This window comes from Balearica regulorum, chromosome 3 (assembly GCF_011004875.1).
Source record: "Balearica regulorum gibbericeps isolate bBalReg1 chromosome 3, bBalReg1.pri, whole genome shotgun sequence".
In the NCBI taxonomy this organism is placed as follows: Eukaryota; Metazoa; Chordata; class Aves; order Gruiformes; family Gruidae; genus Balearica; species Balearica regulorum.
This window is the reverse complement of record NC_046186.1, coordinates 84,270,173-84,284,874: the sequence shown is the minus strand read 5'-3', so window position 1 is coordinate 84,284,874 and position 14,702 is coordinate 84,270,173. Positions and strand designations below refer to the sequence as shown.

The following is a 14,702-nucleotide window of genomic DNA, read 5'->3' as shown; positions in this document are numbered from 1 at the left end:
ACATATGGAATAAATGACTTACGCTAATAGATTTTCAATGGATTTGCAGCAAAGTAAGAGCTCGCATCTGCTTGACTGACAAAGCTGAGATGAGGAATTGTACCTTTGTGAGCCAGATAGCTACATTACTTGAACAAACCCACTAACATTCCATTGAAGTTTACTAACATTCCAACTGGAGAGCTTTCATGACATGCACACATCTAACTGCTCATCCACAAAAGGAGGGAATGCCTACTACTGTTCTGTGACAATATGCACAGATGACACAGAAATAGCAGCAAGGGGTCCTGAAGCAAAGCTTGTCATCAGTCACGTCCAAAAAATAACTAATGATTGTCAAAGTGTGCTTTATCAATAAAGAAAATTAAGAGCAATTAAACTAAATTGAATTAAACCAAATAGGGAGTGAAGAGGGTTTTTTCAGAGCTTGGATCTATTTCTTTCCTCCAAACTAGATGAAAACTGCTTGAGCTGCCATTTAATGATCAGCATTACCACAATAATTCTAAAATTCCACAGATATTAAAAAGACTAATCAAAGCCATTTTCAATGCCAAATACATCATTCATTAATGTGTCTCACTCTCTCATTTTCATATTATTATACTCACCTACACGTCAAATTGTAATTTACATGTCAAATTATAATTCTGGAAACTGCAATTCCTTAGGAAATTCTCACTATAAGCTTCAAATATTCTAACAACTTACTTCAGTGTCTCAAGTGACATTTGCAAGTTATAATTTCTTTCCTGTTCCGGTAATTTTGAGAACTCCACTAAGCATGGGTGTTGTCTTTTGTTGTCATCTCTAACCTGAAAAGACAGTAAAGAAATGTTTAATGTGTCTTAAAAACTAGAAGAAATTTAAAAACAGTCCAAAACGAAGTACTTAAAGCTGATCCTGTCAGAATTACTCAAAGTGAACACTTCAAAACAAAGAATTCTGTATTCTCAGAGCATGATCATTCTGTTCAAGGCAGAATCTGCATTTACAAATAAACTTCAGATTTGCAGATCTCAAGTAGAATAAATGCTAATTTGTACATTTCATTATACAGATGTTCACAACAAATATACAAAGTTCAAGAATAGTGCAATCTATGTTATGTTTTGACAGACAGCCATAAAATAACAAGTCATCTTCAGCACCATGTTTGAAAAATTATGCATCCAGTTTGTATAAATATGTTGACATGAATAGTACCCAAGTCCTTACCCTACAAAAGTAATGATATAAAGGATAAATCTACCTCATCTCTTAATTCAGAAAATGTTTGTTTCTTAATTATGTGTAGTAGTATACAAGCAGAATGCAACTGTTCAGCAGTCACAAATGACTGGAACATTAATTTACTTTCTCTGTAGTGACAGCAGTCATGAAGACTATGATTTACAAAATCCTACATTTTATAAACTTAAAAATTTGATCAAGAACACTTGTAACCTGCAATACTTCTATACAGTTTTAGTCTCATACTGGCCATAACTAGGAAGGGCAACCTGAGAGGCTGGGATAACTGAGCATTCTACTGCTCTCAGCTTTCCATCTTTATCGTGCTAGAGCTCAGTCTACAAAATCTACAAAGCTTATGTATTGCTAGAAAGCTTGATCAAAAAACCCCGTTAGTTTGCAAATATTAGCTAAAAGATCCCAATGAAAGTGTTAACATTTGCTCAGTTGAGACTACATTTTTACCCATATATTGAAACACTTTTGTGTCCATCTTTCATGGACCATAAGCTCACCATTTATATTAATCTTTAGAGCTGCAAAGTGAAAGTTACTGAAAAATAACATTATTGACAACTTTTGATCAATCAGATAATTCTATTGGAAAATGGAATGTTAACAGTTGAAGTTAAGAAGCCTAATTGTTATACTGTTTCCAAATTTATCTTTACTCACTTGGTGAATACAGGATGGTTTTAAAATTATTTTAGCCAAAAAAAGACCAAGGCAGGAATTCTCAGTGAAGTGGTACCATTGAACTGGGTATAATCTGTTCTCAGCAGCTTGATCCATTGTTCATATACAGAATCAGATTTGATGTTTAAAAAGGATAAGTCAGTAGCATGCATATAAACTAGTATGAAATTTCTGACTTTCAGAAAACTAATCTATTACACTTAAACTGATTGCTTGCCCTGCATATTGCATCAAATAAAAGAGCTTTTCTTTGGATATTTTAATGTAAATGTCCTAAAATGAAAAAGCTCTAGCATTATGGCAATAAATCCATATGCAGTATCTAAGACTACAGTTGAATAAAATCATAGCATTGGGACATAAACATTGTGTGTTAGAGCAGGGGAAGGAAAAACAGTCATCTTCAAACTGTAACCTATGTATAAAGTTTCTCTAATTTCAATTCCTGAATGTTAATTATACATGAGTACCCACAGAATGGATATGAACACAGATCACTGATAGCTAATTTTTTTTATTTATCATCATCTTCCATTTTTGCAAGTTCTATGTTTGTCTGTAATAACTAAACTGTACACTACTACTCAATCTAGTTCATTTAATCTCATGAAAAAACCTCACATTTCTCTATAAAATTTCTGAGTAACATATTTTTGCATTTTGATCTAAGCACATAATAATTATTAAATTGAACAGCAGTCATTTGTTTATGTTTTGGATTGAAAAATATTTACAGTCTCCAGGGGATATTTATCTTCATTTGATGGGATTAATGTTCTTTGGAAGGGCAGTAGAAGCAATTCAACTGTCAAGCTACTTGATCAAAATCATTAGCAGCTAAAATGAGAAATATCTTTTAGCGGACACTGAAAATGTTTATTTGCAAAATTCTAAGACCTATGATAATCTGCTTTAATAAAGATTCAGTATAGTCTCCAATAAGGAGGACTACTTTAGGTCTGCGTACAGCTAATTTACATCTTGGATGTCAGCTGTTTTCTTCAGAATTCCAATGTTAATGGAATTGCCCCTAGTGACACTCTTCATTCTACAGCTATAATGTATATAATAGTATATTTTGTAGGTTGCCTTCCTGCCTCCTTTTTTTTTTTCCTGAGCAAAGTAAAAAATTACTGCCTTGTAAGTACACTACAGAAGTGGCCGAACTCATGGCAACTATCAATTCTTAATTTTTGTGGCTGGTTTTAAGTGTACAGCAAAGCTTAATAGAAACAAACATATGCAGATGCATCTGATTATTTCAAGCTGGACACCTAAATACCACTCATATTCAGACATAAAAGAAAGCCAATTAACAAAAGTCCTTAATTTTGCTACATTAGCTTGTTATTTTACTTTGTTACATGTATAAAATGCAGTAGTAATACACGTGCAATACTGGGTATTGCTTTGGTGATAGTACGCACAGATCTGATGAAACAGGTATGTGGGAGGGAATATAAAATGCAGTCTACAGCAGATTTTTTGAATAATCTGGAGATACATTTAAATCTACAGATTCTCTGTCTTTTAGCCTTTAAACTTTTTAACTTGGTGAAAAAACATCACCGCTTCAGAAAAGCTAGGTACTATATATAATGCATCTTGCTCTGAATTAAAAAGAAAATCTAAGATTTATGTGTGCATCTAAAACAGCTAATTTCTGTTTCACGCCTTCCCTCAGTACTCAGTAATGGCAGTGCATAAATTCAGGTAACTAGAAATGGCAACAGTGGCTTAAACTGATGAAATCATCTGTGAGAAAGCAATGTGATAAAGCAGTCAATCTCCAGAAGATATACAGCATATACTTTGCCGCATTCCCAAAGCGAGCACATCTAACCAAAGAACACTAAAGCTAGAGAGAGAAAGCTGAATAACTTAAAAGATTTAGCACCTGGTTTCATCCTGAATATAACTACAACATTTATCGTTGCGTAACTTGATACTTACTACGTATTGTTTAAACTAAAATAGTGTTCGACTGTACAATTAGATTCTCGATGGTAAGTAATGGTACACTAAAAGTTCCTGCAGACTGCTTCACAGCTGGTATGATTATACCACAATTAAAATGTTTTGACACATTAATTTAACTCGGGTTTTGTGTTTGATTTGGTGGGGAAAGCAATAACAACAAAAAACATCTAGAGATCTTCTCTACTAATCAAATCTTTTTAAGTACTGCCGTATGCTACACCAAATATAATACCTATGCGCAGTTACATTAAGTCTGTAATCTGAACACCTCAGAAGACCAAAATATTTTTATTAACAAAAATAGAATACATATGTTTCTATGTGCGCATACATATTTTTACAGTTACATCTAGTATCTACTGTATGTTTCTATATACTCTTCACAGCAACAGTTCATCATAAACACCACCATTTGGAACCCAAATAACTAGCTTGTATACTTTTTTAATGATTGATTTAAAAAAAAAAAATCTAATCAACAAAATAGACTGCATTTTGTATCAAAGCCAGAAGCTACAAGGTTTTTTTACTGCCATACTCCATGAAAAGTAGGAAAGAGATAAGAAAATAGCTATGTGGAACACCACAGACATGAGCCTGAAGAAGTGGAAAGAAAGAAGAAGAAAAGCAGGTTCAATGGAATTTCCTATAAGCAATAGTCATTTTTTCATGAAAAATAAGTTCAGGACTTCTGAAAGACTTATGTCCATCAGCACATGTGAAGAGAACCAAGGATAACTGCTTTTGTTGGCTTACTTCACCAGGCAACTAAACTTCTTGCCCCAAGAACAAACAGAAGGTGAAAATCCCACTATGTGCTTTCTGTGCCAGGAGTTAGATTGGCTGAAAATTTCAGCACCAAACAGCTTTAATACCAGAATTTTGGTTCAGAAATGCACAAGCACTGTTGGTTTCCACCTGCTTTTGGTGGAAAGGGTCTAAAACCTTACTAATTTCAGAAAGATGGAAAAATACGCGGTCCCATTAGCACACTGAAAACCAATGTGCTGAATACTACTATGTAATTAACAGAAAATTAAGTTGGAAGGTACGTACTGGTCCATATTGCCAGCCAAGTTCAATCTTATTCATAACCCAAAGTTCATGGATGTTCTCTGCTAATTTTTCTCTAATCCTTTCCAGGTGAGGAGGCAAAACAATCTAAAAAGAGAAGAGAGAAAGAGGCTGTTACAAATAAGTTGCTTGACAGTGCCACCCAAACTTTCAGAACAGACCAACTTTGTACAAACCAGATCTCTCAACTCAACCTAAATTAGCGAGAATCTTAGATCAACAGAAATACTTTAATCTATGCACTTACAAGTTCCAGAGTTTGACCAGCAAGGGAAAACAGTTTTACACCCAACACTTCCAAAGGCAGAGAATACATTCCTGGCAGCTGGCTAGAAACTACTCAAACCAATACTATTTCTGAGCTTAAAAAATGTTAAATATCGCAATAACCAATGTAATGTTGTGAAAAACACTTCAGACAAATATTAACATTTGAGAACTGAACTCGAGAGAAAGAGAGAAAGAGAGAAAGAAGCAAAAAGAAAGAAAGAATTATATAATGATGACAGGTGACAAGTGAAATCAGGCCAGCATGTCACTCTACCTCCAAAAAGATGAAATCAAGGCTGCTTTACCTCAAAAAACAGAGACCTCAAATATACAGTGCTGTGAATCATAATGTTACCCTAATTGTTGGTATTACAAAACAATAATTACATGACACATGTAGAATGCTGTAAAAAAAAAAGTTTGTTCTTTTTTAGGGTTTTTTTTTTTCAGGAGTCATTTCCTAAATGTGGTAATATCTGAGCACATAGTGTACAAAAATTTGTATAGTCTCAAACTCTGGTCAAGTGTAAAATGAACTCTTGTTATCTGTGATCAGAGATGGAGCTCTTTGGCATCAAAGAATTACTGCTCTTTGCCACTATTTTAAAAAAATGAAAACTATAACTGCAGTGCCTGCCATTTACTGCCCACAGTGAGTCAAATGCCAGTCTCAGTAACCTGCAAGTGCAGTAAAGAATTAGAGCTGAAGCTTGTCTAAAGGTCTTATCACAAGGCAAAGTCTTCAGTAATTTTAATCACACCGAAAGAAGAATGCCTAGTAACAGAACAAGACGTTCAAATATTCTTTTTTTTTTTTTGCCTATTCTAATATTAAGGGTAAAACTTTCTTTATTATAGTGTTTGTGAACTGAAATATATGAAATTTCTGGCAAGCACTATAAGGACATTACACACCATTTTTCAACTTCTCGCAATGGAACGTACCAACCAAATCCCAAGCAAAACCAAGTTTGAGACAAGCTGCAAATTCAATCAAATGTGAAATAACATGGGCCTATAGTATGTGTGTTTAAAAATGAAAATGCAATCTCTTGGTTTCCATACCTGGCTAGTATCTACAGGAACTGGAGTGAAAGCTGCTTGTGACAGAGAGATAGTGGGACCCAGCAGGTCTCTTGTATAGCTACGATCCTGCTTGTACTCTCGGCTATGCTCCACTTTCAGCTTCTCTTTCGGTAGCACAGCTTCGAAGCAAGGGGCATATCCAGGTGGAGGAAGGAACTTGAACTCTCCATGGCGACCTCCAAGCAAGAAACGTACCCTGTAAACATCGGAGTTACTTTAGATAATAGAGACACCTCTGGTGTCAAACCTAATCACTTTGTAAGCCTAATAACTAATGAATGCTATTTAAAAAAAAAAAAAATAAAAAAAAAATTCAATGTTGCAGCTTATTTGCATTGTTTACAGTTCATTTTCGCTAACTAGTGCTGGAGTTTATGAGGTAGGAGGTGCAAAAACCATGGGGGAAAGTAAATAATTCTTTCTTTTAGTTAATTTCCACTTCCATAAAAGTATTCTAAATCACAAAATCAAAAGAGAAGACATGGAGTAATCAGTTTACTTAGCACATCTATGAAGTAAGCAGCAGCTTTTCAAGTCTCAGAAAGCAGAGATTATAACCCAGAGTAATCAATCTACCACCTCTAAATTCTCTCCATTGAGGAGTTCTCCTTTCTCTCTCATTTGAGAAATGAGCCTGAAAACTCCACAGAATATGGTTCTTTCTTTTCTCTCACAGAACACTACAGGCTTAGGACACAATCTAAAAAGTTCCCATATTTTCTTCCCTAAAACATACACTTGTCATGTTAGTAGAAACCTAGGGGAAAGCAATCTTTTATTCATTACAAACTGGTGAATTTGCCATGGGTTTTTGTTACTGAAAAATTCAATGAGTGAGGTGATCATGAAGTAACAATGACTGAAAAAATCTTCCCAGAACAATGTCATGCAGAAGGAATCAAAACACACCCAAAAAACTAGCCTTACAATAGAATCATGTTGTCTCTTTTCTATTTACTGAGTATCTTACAAGATTTTTGTCAATGCTATACCCGAACGCTCTCCAAAAACACACTCAGCACATGAATAATATCAGTCAAATATTTCTCTCACGACAGACATAAAGCATGCAGGTTTATAATTTTGCATCTCATAGCATGCATGTCTATAGTTTTACAACATTGTATCTCCTTTATTATCCAAGGCAAAGTCTAAAGAAGTGCATTTCGCATCTGGAATGAGAGGCTGGCGTGCCCACTGTGTGATAGCTCTTAGCTTCTGTAGTATTCACCACAGTCCTTAAATGATCCCTCACAGAGCATTGCTCTGTCTCCAACAGAAATCAGCTTTCAGCCTTTACCTTTGCCAGTCCTGCTAAAGTTGGTCCCCCAGCTGCAGCATCACACAATCTTTTTTAATATTATAGTCTCAAACTATTCAATACATGAAGCAGAAGTCTAGCACCTCAAGTGTGATTTGAAATTTTATAGAAAACCAGTACAGCAACCAGAATACAGATTGACTGAATTCATATTAACTCATGCTGCTGAAAAGAAAGCATACCACCACCATTTCTTAAGGTAAGTGCAGATAATGCATCTTCAAATAATAGTTACCACCTCGTAAGAAGTTAGGGCAAATATATATTTTAATATCAAAGACCGATGTTTTTCTTCCCATATAAGTATAAATGCTGTCCTGGAGTGAATGTATAGCAATGTGTCAGCTAAGAAATGAAGAAGCTGTTTCTAAGGTCTATCTGCAAACCACCTGTATACACAGGTGTGCTGAAAAACAACAGATGCACCATTTCCTCAGGACTCCTTTGTAGGTCTCACTATCCAAGAACTGGAACTGTGCCAAAGAAGCAGATGTTAGAAAGAGAAATGAGAGCAAAGACAGCCAGGGAAATATGCAGCATATTCACATACACTAAAAAAAAAAAAAACCCACAAAAAACCCCAAAACACCAGACTGGGAAGAAAAAACAAAACAAAACAAAAAACAACTACACAGGATGCTAACTTTATTCCTGCAGAGAAGCTGACAACCGGGAAGAAGAGGCCATCTATGTTGAAATTCTCAAACATTCCTTGAACGGGCTGACCATTTATCCGGAAAGAGATGCTGGGAGCACTGAGGTCCAAACAGCAGCTAATAACATCATCAGTTCTTAACAGATGTTGGTTGGGAGAATTTACTGTTCGTGCTATACAACCTATGGAAGTAAAGGAAACGTATTTAGCAAAACTTCTGAAAATCGTACAGGTTTTCACAGCAGCCTAAATAAAGAGAAAGAAAACATAGCAATAGAGCACAAACATATTAATACGAAAATATTTAACCTATAACATCCAAGACCTGATTTTAAGCTTGCAATATAGTGAATAGAAGCATACAATTGTATCTACAAAGCTACTTCTATCATAAATAATATAATGAAATTACTTTCAATGTAACTGAAAATAATTACTGATACCCATATAAACAGTTAAAACCAAGAAAACAAAATTTATTCCTCACAGTAGTAGAAGCGCAAATTGAAAAATAACCATTAGTATCTAATATGAAACCTAGCATACTTTATTAAAGAATGCTTCATTATTCATTATAAAGACAAGTATCATACTTCAAATTATTTAGGAAAAGGTACTTCCTGTTATTAAGGGCCACATCATGGTACGCTTGCAAACTTAAGATGATACTACTCAATTTCATAATCAAACTGCAAACCAGCATTTTTCTGGCATATATAAAGACAGCAGCAATTTTGAAGCATATCTATTCAGTAATATAGGTATTTTTCTTTAACGAATTCTAAAGGATCATTCTCTCTTGCATCAAATTACATTTACACAAGCACACCTGTTTCCCAGTAGAAATAACCTATAGAATACAGAAATAGGAAATGACTGCTTCTGAAATTTATTGCCGTCTACAACAGAAAATTTATGGAAAAGTATGACAGTTGTATGAAAATATCTCTAGACATGTTTTCCAAAAATTAGATATGCAATGTCTGCAAGAGATAAACCATAACGCATATTAAGAACAGAGCACTAACTTCTGTAAACATTAAGGACTTAACTAAAAGCACTGTATTTCCAAGAAGATGATTAAGATGGCATATGTTTTTAACAGCAGCAACAACAAAAATAAAAATCTCAATAATTCTTCTGCAGATAAATTTTTATAAACACACCACCCCCCAAGGAAAAATAAAAACCGACACTTCCGATATTCTATGTATGCAAAATGACATTCTGATACTGCCACATGATCTGCAGGCTGTAGGACAGACGCTCTTGTGCAATCTGCCCCTCTTAACAGGGCAGTCAGCAGTATAGTTGGGGGGGGGGGAAGTTTTCAGATGCCTTTGCTGCTCTCCTACACACTTTCAAGACACTACGTTCTTAGCTCAGTTGCTGTAAGAATATTCAGTTCCACGAGCAAAGAGAGGGAAATGACATGCAGGATTTAGGGCCCCTCACAAATCCAGAAAACTATAGGAAGCACTGCTGAGAAACAAAGTAGCAGTCATAGCCTAAGGAATGGCCTGCAAGGAAACTACTTTCTACCAGCTCTACATCCCAAAACTCACAGACCACGGTAAAGAATAGCAGAGAAAAACATCACCACAGCTGAGACTGTTTCAAATAAATCACAGAAAGGTGCAATTATTTAATTGCAGGAATAACTAAACTCTAAAAGAGCTTTCAATGAAGAGTGGATACTTCATCTCCTCAAGGCATACTGAGTGAGATTAGATGCTTTTAGATGTTAAAATTTAGTCCACTGTAGGTTATTGGGATCAATGCAGGGCTGACTGTTAACATAAATATGTACTGGTCTTTGATGAACACACAGAGTAAACGATCTAAGTGCCTTTTCTGGCCTTAGGCTTTAAAAATCTATGAGTTCCACTGCTCCATATTAGAGAAATAATTGCAGGGCTGAGGAAACAAATGTAAATTAAATGTGATTCTGGTAAAGGCTTGGTCTAGAACAGAAACTCAGGGGTAGAAATTATTATTGCTATTCAGTAAAAGCTTCATGCTCAGAGGATTACTTCTAAAATGTCATTGCAGAGACTTACCAAGATACAGCCTGGGACTGTGGAAGAAGAAAGGCCATGATTTTCAACATTCAGCCAGCGCAGGGCGCAGGACAGCGCCTCTTCAAAGGAGGGGCATTCCACTGCCTGAGTGGGAGACCTGAAGTGCACATAACCCAGCAACCGGGCACTACCCTGTGACCATCTGCACAGGTCAAGGGCACTCATCCTACCTGACCCTCAAGGCAGAGTAGTGGGCACTCATCTGAGAGCAAAAGCTGCAGCTCTGGTGGGGTGGTCTGCACCATCTACCCCAGTGATGGCCAGTGCCTCCACCCAGAGGGAGCTGCTGAAGGGAGAGGCTGCAGTGCAGACCTCAGGCTGCAGTAAGTGCCCAGACCTCTGTCCCAGAGCAGGGACAAGGCAGCAGACCTGACTGCAAAAGATGTGTCCAGGTGGAGGACCTCCTGTAGCAGGTGGCTGAGCTGCAGGAGGAGGTGCGAAGGCTGCATGACATCAAGGAGGCTGAGTAGGAGTTACACAGCTGGTTCCAAGCGCAGTCTGCAGTAGAGCCACATCCCATGGCCAAACAGCCAAAAACTCCCACCAGCACACACATAAGGGGCAGGGGTGGGGGGACAATAATACTGAAGAATAGAAGCTTGCAACAGCAAGGACCAGCAGGAGGAAGAAACATCCCCTGAAGCCTGAGGTGCCCTTGCAGAACCGCTTCACCACTCTGCAGACTGAAAAGGAAAGACCCGCCACATCAGGAGAGACACTGGAGCTGAGCAAGGCAGCCCGATCTGTTCCCCATGTAACAACCAGCACAACTAAGAAAAGGCGACAGATGATAGTCATAGATGACTCACCCATGCGCCAACCTGACGCACTCTCTAGAGAGGTGTGCTACTTACTGGGGGCTCGGATCAGGGATGTCACTGAGAGACTACCGACCCTTGTACAGTCCACTGACCATTATCCGCTGCTGTTGTTTCACATGTGCACCAGTGATACAGCCAGGAGCCATCTGAGGAGTATCAAGAAGGATTACAGAGCTCCGGGAGCGGTGGTAAAGGAGTCTAGAGTGCAGGGAGTTCTTTCATCAATCCTCCCAGTCAAAAGGAAGGGGTTCGAAAGAGCCAGTAAAATCTGGCAAATCAACAAATGGTCAGAGGACTGGTGCCACAGCCAGGGGTTTGGCTACTTAAGACCATGGAACTCCCTTTGAGAAATTTGGCCTACTGGGGGCTGATGGGGTCCATCTGTCAGAGAAAGGGAAGATCATCTTCAGTCACAGGCTGGTGAAGAGGGCTTTAAACTGAAGTCGCCAGGAGAGGGGAACCTCAATCCATCCCACTCCTACCAGTATGATGCCAGTGCCAGCAACAGATGCCCAGAGATGGGAAAAGGATCCCGGGTCAGCAGGAGAACACCTGAAGTACAGTACAAAGGAATTCCAGCCACTCCAGCCAGTCAGCTTCATTGGGGGCCCAACTTAAACGCCTCCATGCAAACGCATGTCGCTTGCGGAATAAACAAAAGGAGTTGGAACTGTGCGTACACCTGCAGGGCTACGATATTATCAGCATCGCAGAGATGTGGTGGGATGGCTCCTATGACTGGTGTGTTGGAATAGAAGGATACAGGCTCTTCAGGAAGGACAGGCAGGGGAGATGAGGAGGGGGTGTTGCCCTCTATGTCAATGACCAGCTGGAGTGTATGGAGCTCTGCCTGGGGATGGATGAGGAGCTGACCAAGAGCTTATGGGTCAGGATTAAATGGAGGGCAGGGACACAGGACATTACAGTGGGGCTATCACTAGAGACCACCCGACCAGAAAGACCAAGCGGGTGAGGCTCTCTATAGACAGATAGGAGCAGCCTCGCGTTCACAAGCCCTGGTCCTCATGGGGGACGTCAGCCACCCCGATATCTGTTGGAGGGACAACACAGCAGGGCATAAGCAATCCAGGAGGTTCCTGGAATGCACTGATGATAACTTCCTTCTCTAAGTGATAAGGAAGCCCACGAGGAGAGGTGCCTTGCTGGACCTTATTCTCATCAACAAGGAAGGGCTGGTGGGGAATGCAAAGTTCAAGGGCAGCCTTGTCTGCAGTGACCATGAAATGGTGCAGTTCGGGATCCTTAGGGCAGCAAGGAGGGAGAACAGCAAGCTCACTACCCTGGACTTCAGCAGAGCAGACTTTGGCCTCTTCAGGGATCTGCTTGGTAGAATACCATGGGACAAAGCCCTGGCAGGAAGAGGGGCCCAAGAAAGCTGCTTAGTATTCAAGGATCACCTCCTCCAAGCTCAGGAGTGATGCATCCCAACAAAGAGGAAGTCAGGCAAAAACACCAGGAGGCCTGCATGGATGAACAGGGAGCTGCTGGGCAATCTCAAACACAAAAAGGAAGCCTACAGAGGGTGGAAGCAAGGGCAGGTAGCCTGGGAGGAATACAGAGAAACTGTCCGAGCAGCCAGGGATCAGGTTAGGAAAGCTAAAATCCTTATATAATTAAATCTGGCCAGGAACATCAAGAACAAGAAAAGCTTCTATAGGTACGTCAGCGATAAAAGGAAGACTAGGAAAAATGTGGGCCCTCTCCAGAATATGGAGAAGGCTGAGGGACTCATCAGCTCCTTTGCCTCAGTTGTCACTGGCAAGTGCTCTAGGCACACCGCTCAAGTCACAGAAAGCAAGGGCAAGGACTGGGACAATGAAGAACCACCCACTGTAGCAGATAGGGTTTGAGACCATCTAAGGAACCTGAAAGTACACAAGTCCGTGGGACCTGATGAGATGCATCCACGGGTCCTGAGGGAACTAGTGGATGAAGTTGCTAAAACACTATCCATCCTACTTGAGAAGACCTGGCAGTCCAGTGAAGTTCCCATTGACTGGAAAAGGGGAAACATAATCCCCATTTTTAAAAAGAGAAAAAAGGAAGACCTGGGGAACTACAATCTCACCTCTCTGCCCAGCAAGATCATTGAGGAGATCCTCCTGGAAATTATGCTCAGGCACATAGAAAATAAGGAGGTGATTGGTGACAGCCAGCACAGCTTCACTAAGGGCAAATTGTGCTGAAAAACTTTGGTCGCCTGTCATGATGGGGTTACAATGTTGGTGGATAAGGGAAAGCAATGTCATCTACGAGGACTTGTCCAAAGCACTTGACACTGTCCCACATGACATCCTTGCCTCTAAATTGGAGAGACATGGATTTGACAGATGGACCACTCGGTGGGTAAGGAATTGGCTGGATGGTCGCACTCAAAGAATTGTGGTCAATGGCTCAATGTCCGAGTGGAGATCAGTGACAAATGGTGTTCCTCAGGGGTTGGTACTGGGACCGGCACTGTTCAACATCTTTGTCAGTGACATGGACATTGGGATTGAGTGCACCCTCAGCAAGTTTGCTAACAACACCAAGCTGAGTGGTGCCATTGACATGCTAGAGGGAAGGGATGCCACCCAGAGGGACCCCGACAGGATTGAGAGGTGGGCTCATGCAAACCTCATGAAGTTCAACAAGGCCAAGTGCAAGGTCCTGCACATGGGTCAGAGCAATCCCAAGGACAACTACGGGCTGGGCAGGAAATGAATTGAGAGCAGCCCTGAGGAGAAGGACTCGGGGGTGTTGGTGGATGAGAACCTTAAGGTGAGCCGGCAGTGTGCGCTTGCAGCCAGGAAAGCCAACTGTATCCTGGGCTGCAATCAAAAGAAGTGTGACCAGCAGGTCAAGGGAGGGGATCCTGCCCCTCTACTCCACTCTTGTGAGACCCCACCTGGAGTACTGCATCCAGCTCTGGGGCCCCAGTTCAAGGACATGGAGCTGTTGGAGTGAGTCCAGAGGAGGGCCACGAAGATGACCTGAGGGCTGGAGCACCTCTCTTATGGAGACAGGCTGAGAGAGTTGGCGTTGTTCAGCCTGGAGAAGAGAAGGCTCCGGGGAGACCTTCTAGCAGCCTTCCAGGACCTGAAGGGGCCTACAGGAAAGCTGGAGAGGAACTGTTTGCAAGGGCACAGAGTGACAGGTCAAGGGGTAATGGCTTTAAGCTGAAGGAGGGTAGATTTAGACTAGATATTAGGAAGAAATTCTTCCCTGTGAGGGTGGTGAGGCACCGGCACAGGTTCCCCAGAGAGGTTGTGGATGCCCCCTCCCTGGCAGTGTTCAAGGCCAGGTTGGATGGGGCTTTGGGCAACGTGGTCTAGTGGAGGGCGTCCCTGCCCATGGCAGGCGGGTTGGAACTAGATGGTCTTTAAGGACCCTTCCAACCCATTCTATGATTCTATGATCAAATACTTAAAGTTCTTCCAGGTTTCAGAGGTTTGTGTTATGTGAGAATGTCAATGAAGACA

At 40.2% G+C, this 14,702-nt stretch overlaps 1 protein-coding gene across 7 annotated transcripts in view; it reads right to left on the bottom strand.

The window, feature by feature from the left end:
* Positions 1-14,702, bottom strand: part of RYR2 (ryanodine receptor 2) — a 429,918-nt gene that overhangs the window by 180,128 nt on the left and 235,088 nt on the right. For all 7 annotated transcript variants that reach the window (XM_075748765.1, XM_075748768.1, XM_075748767.1 and 4 more), the window contains 4 exons: positions 8,308-8,500; positions 6,322-6,538; positions 4,969-5,073; positions 715-818 (listed from right to left, as the gene is read on the bottom strand). In XM_075748765.1, coding sequence (XP_075604880.1) covers positions 715-818; positions 4,969-5,073; positions 6,322-6,538; positions 8,308-8,500 — 619 coding nt within the window. The remainder of the gene's footprint in view (positions 1-714; positions 819-4,968; positions 5,074-6,321; positions 6,539-8,307; positions 8,501-14,702) is intronic.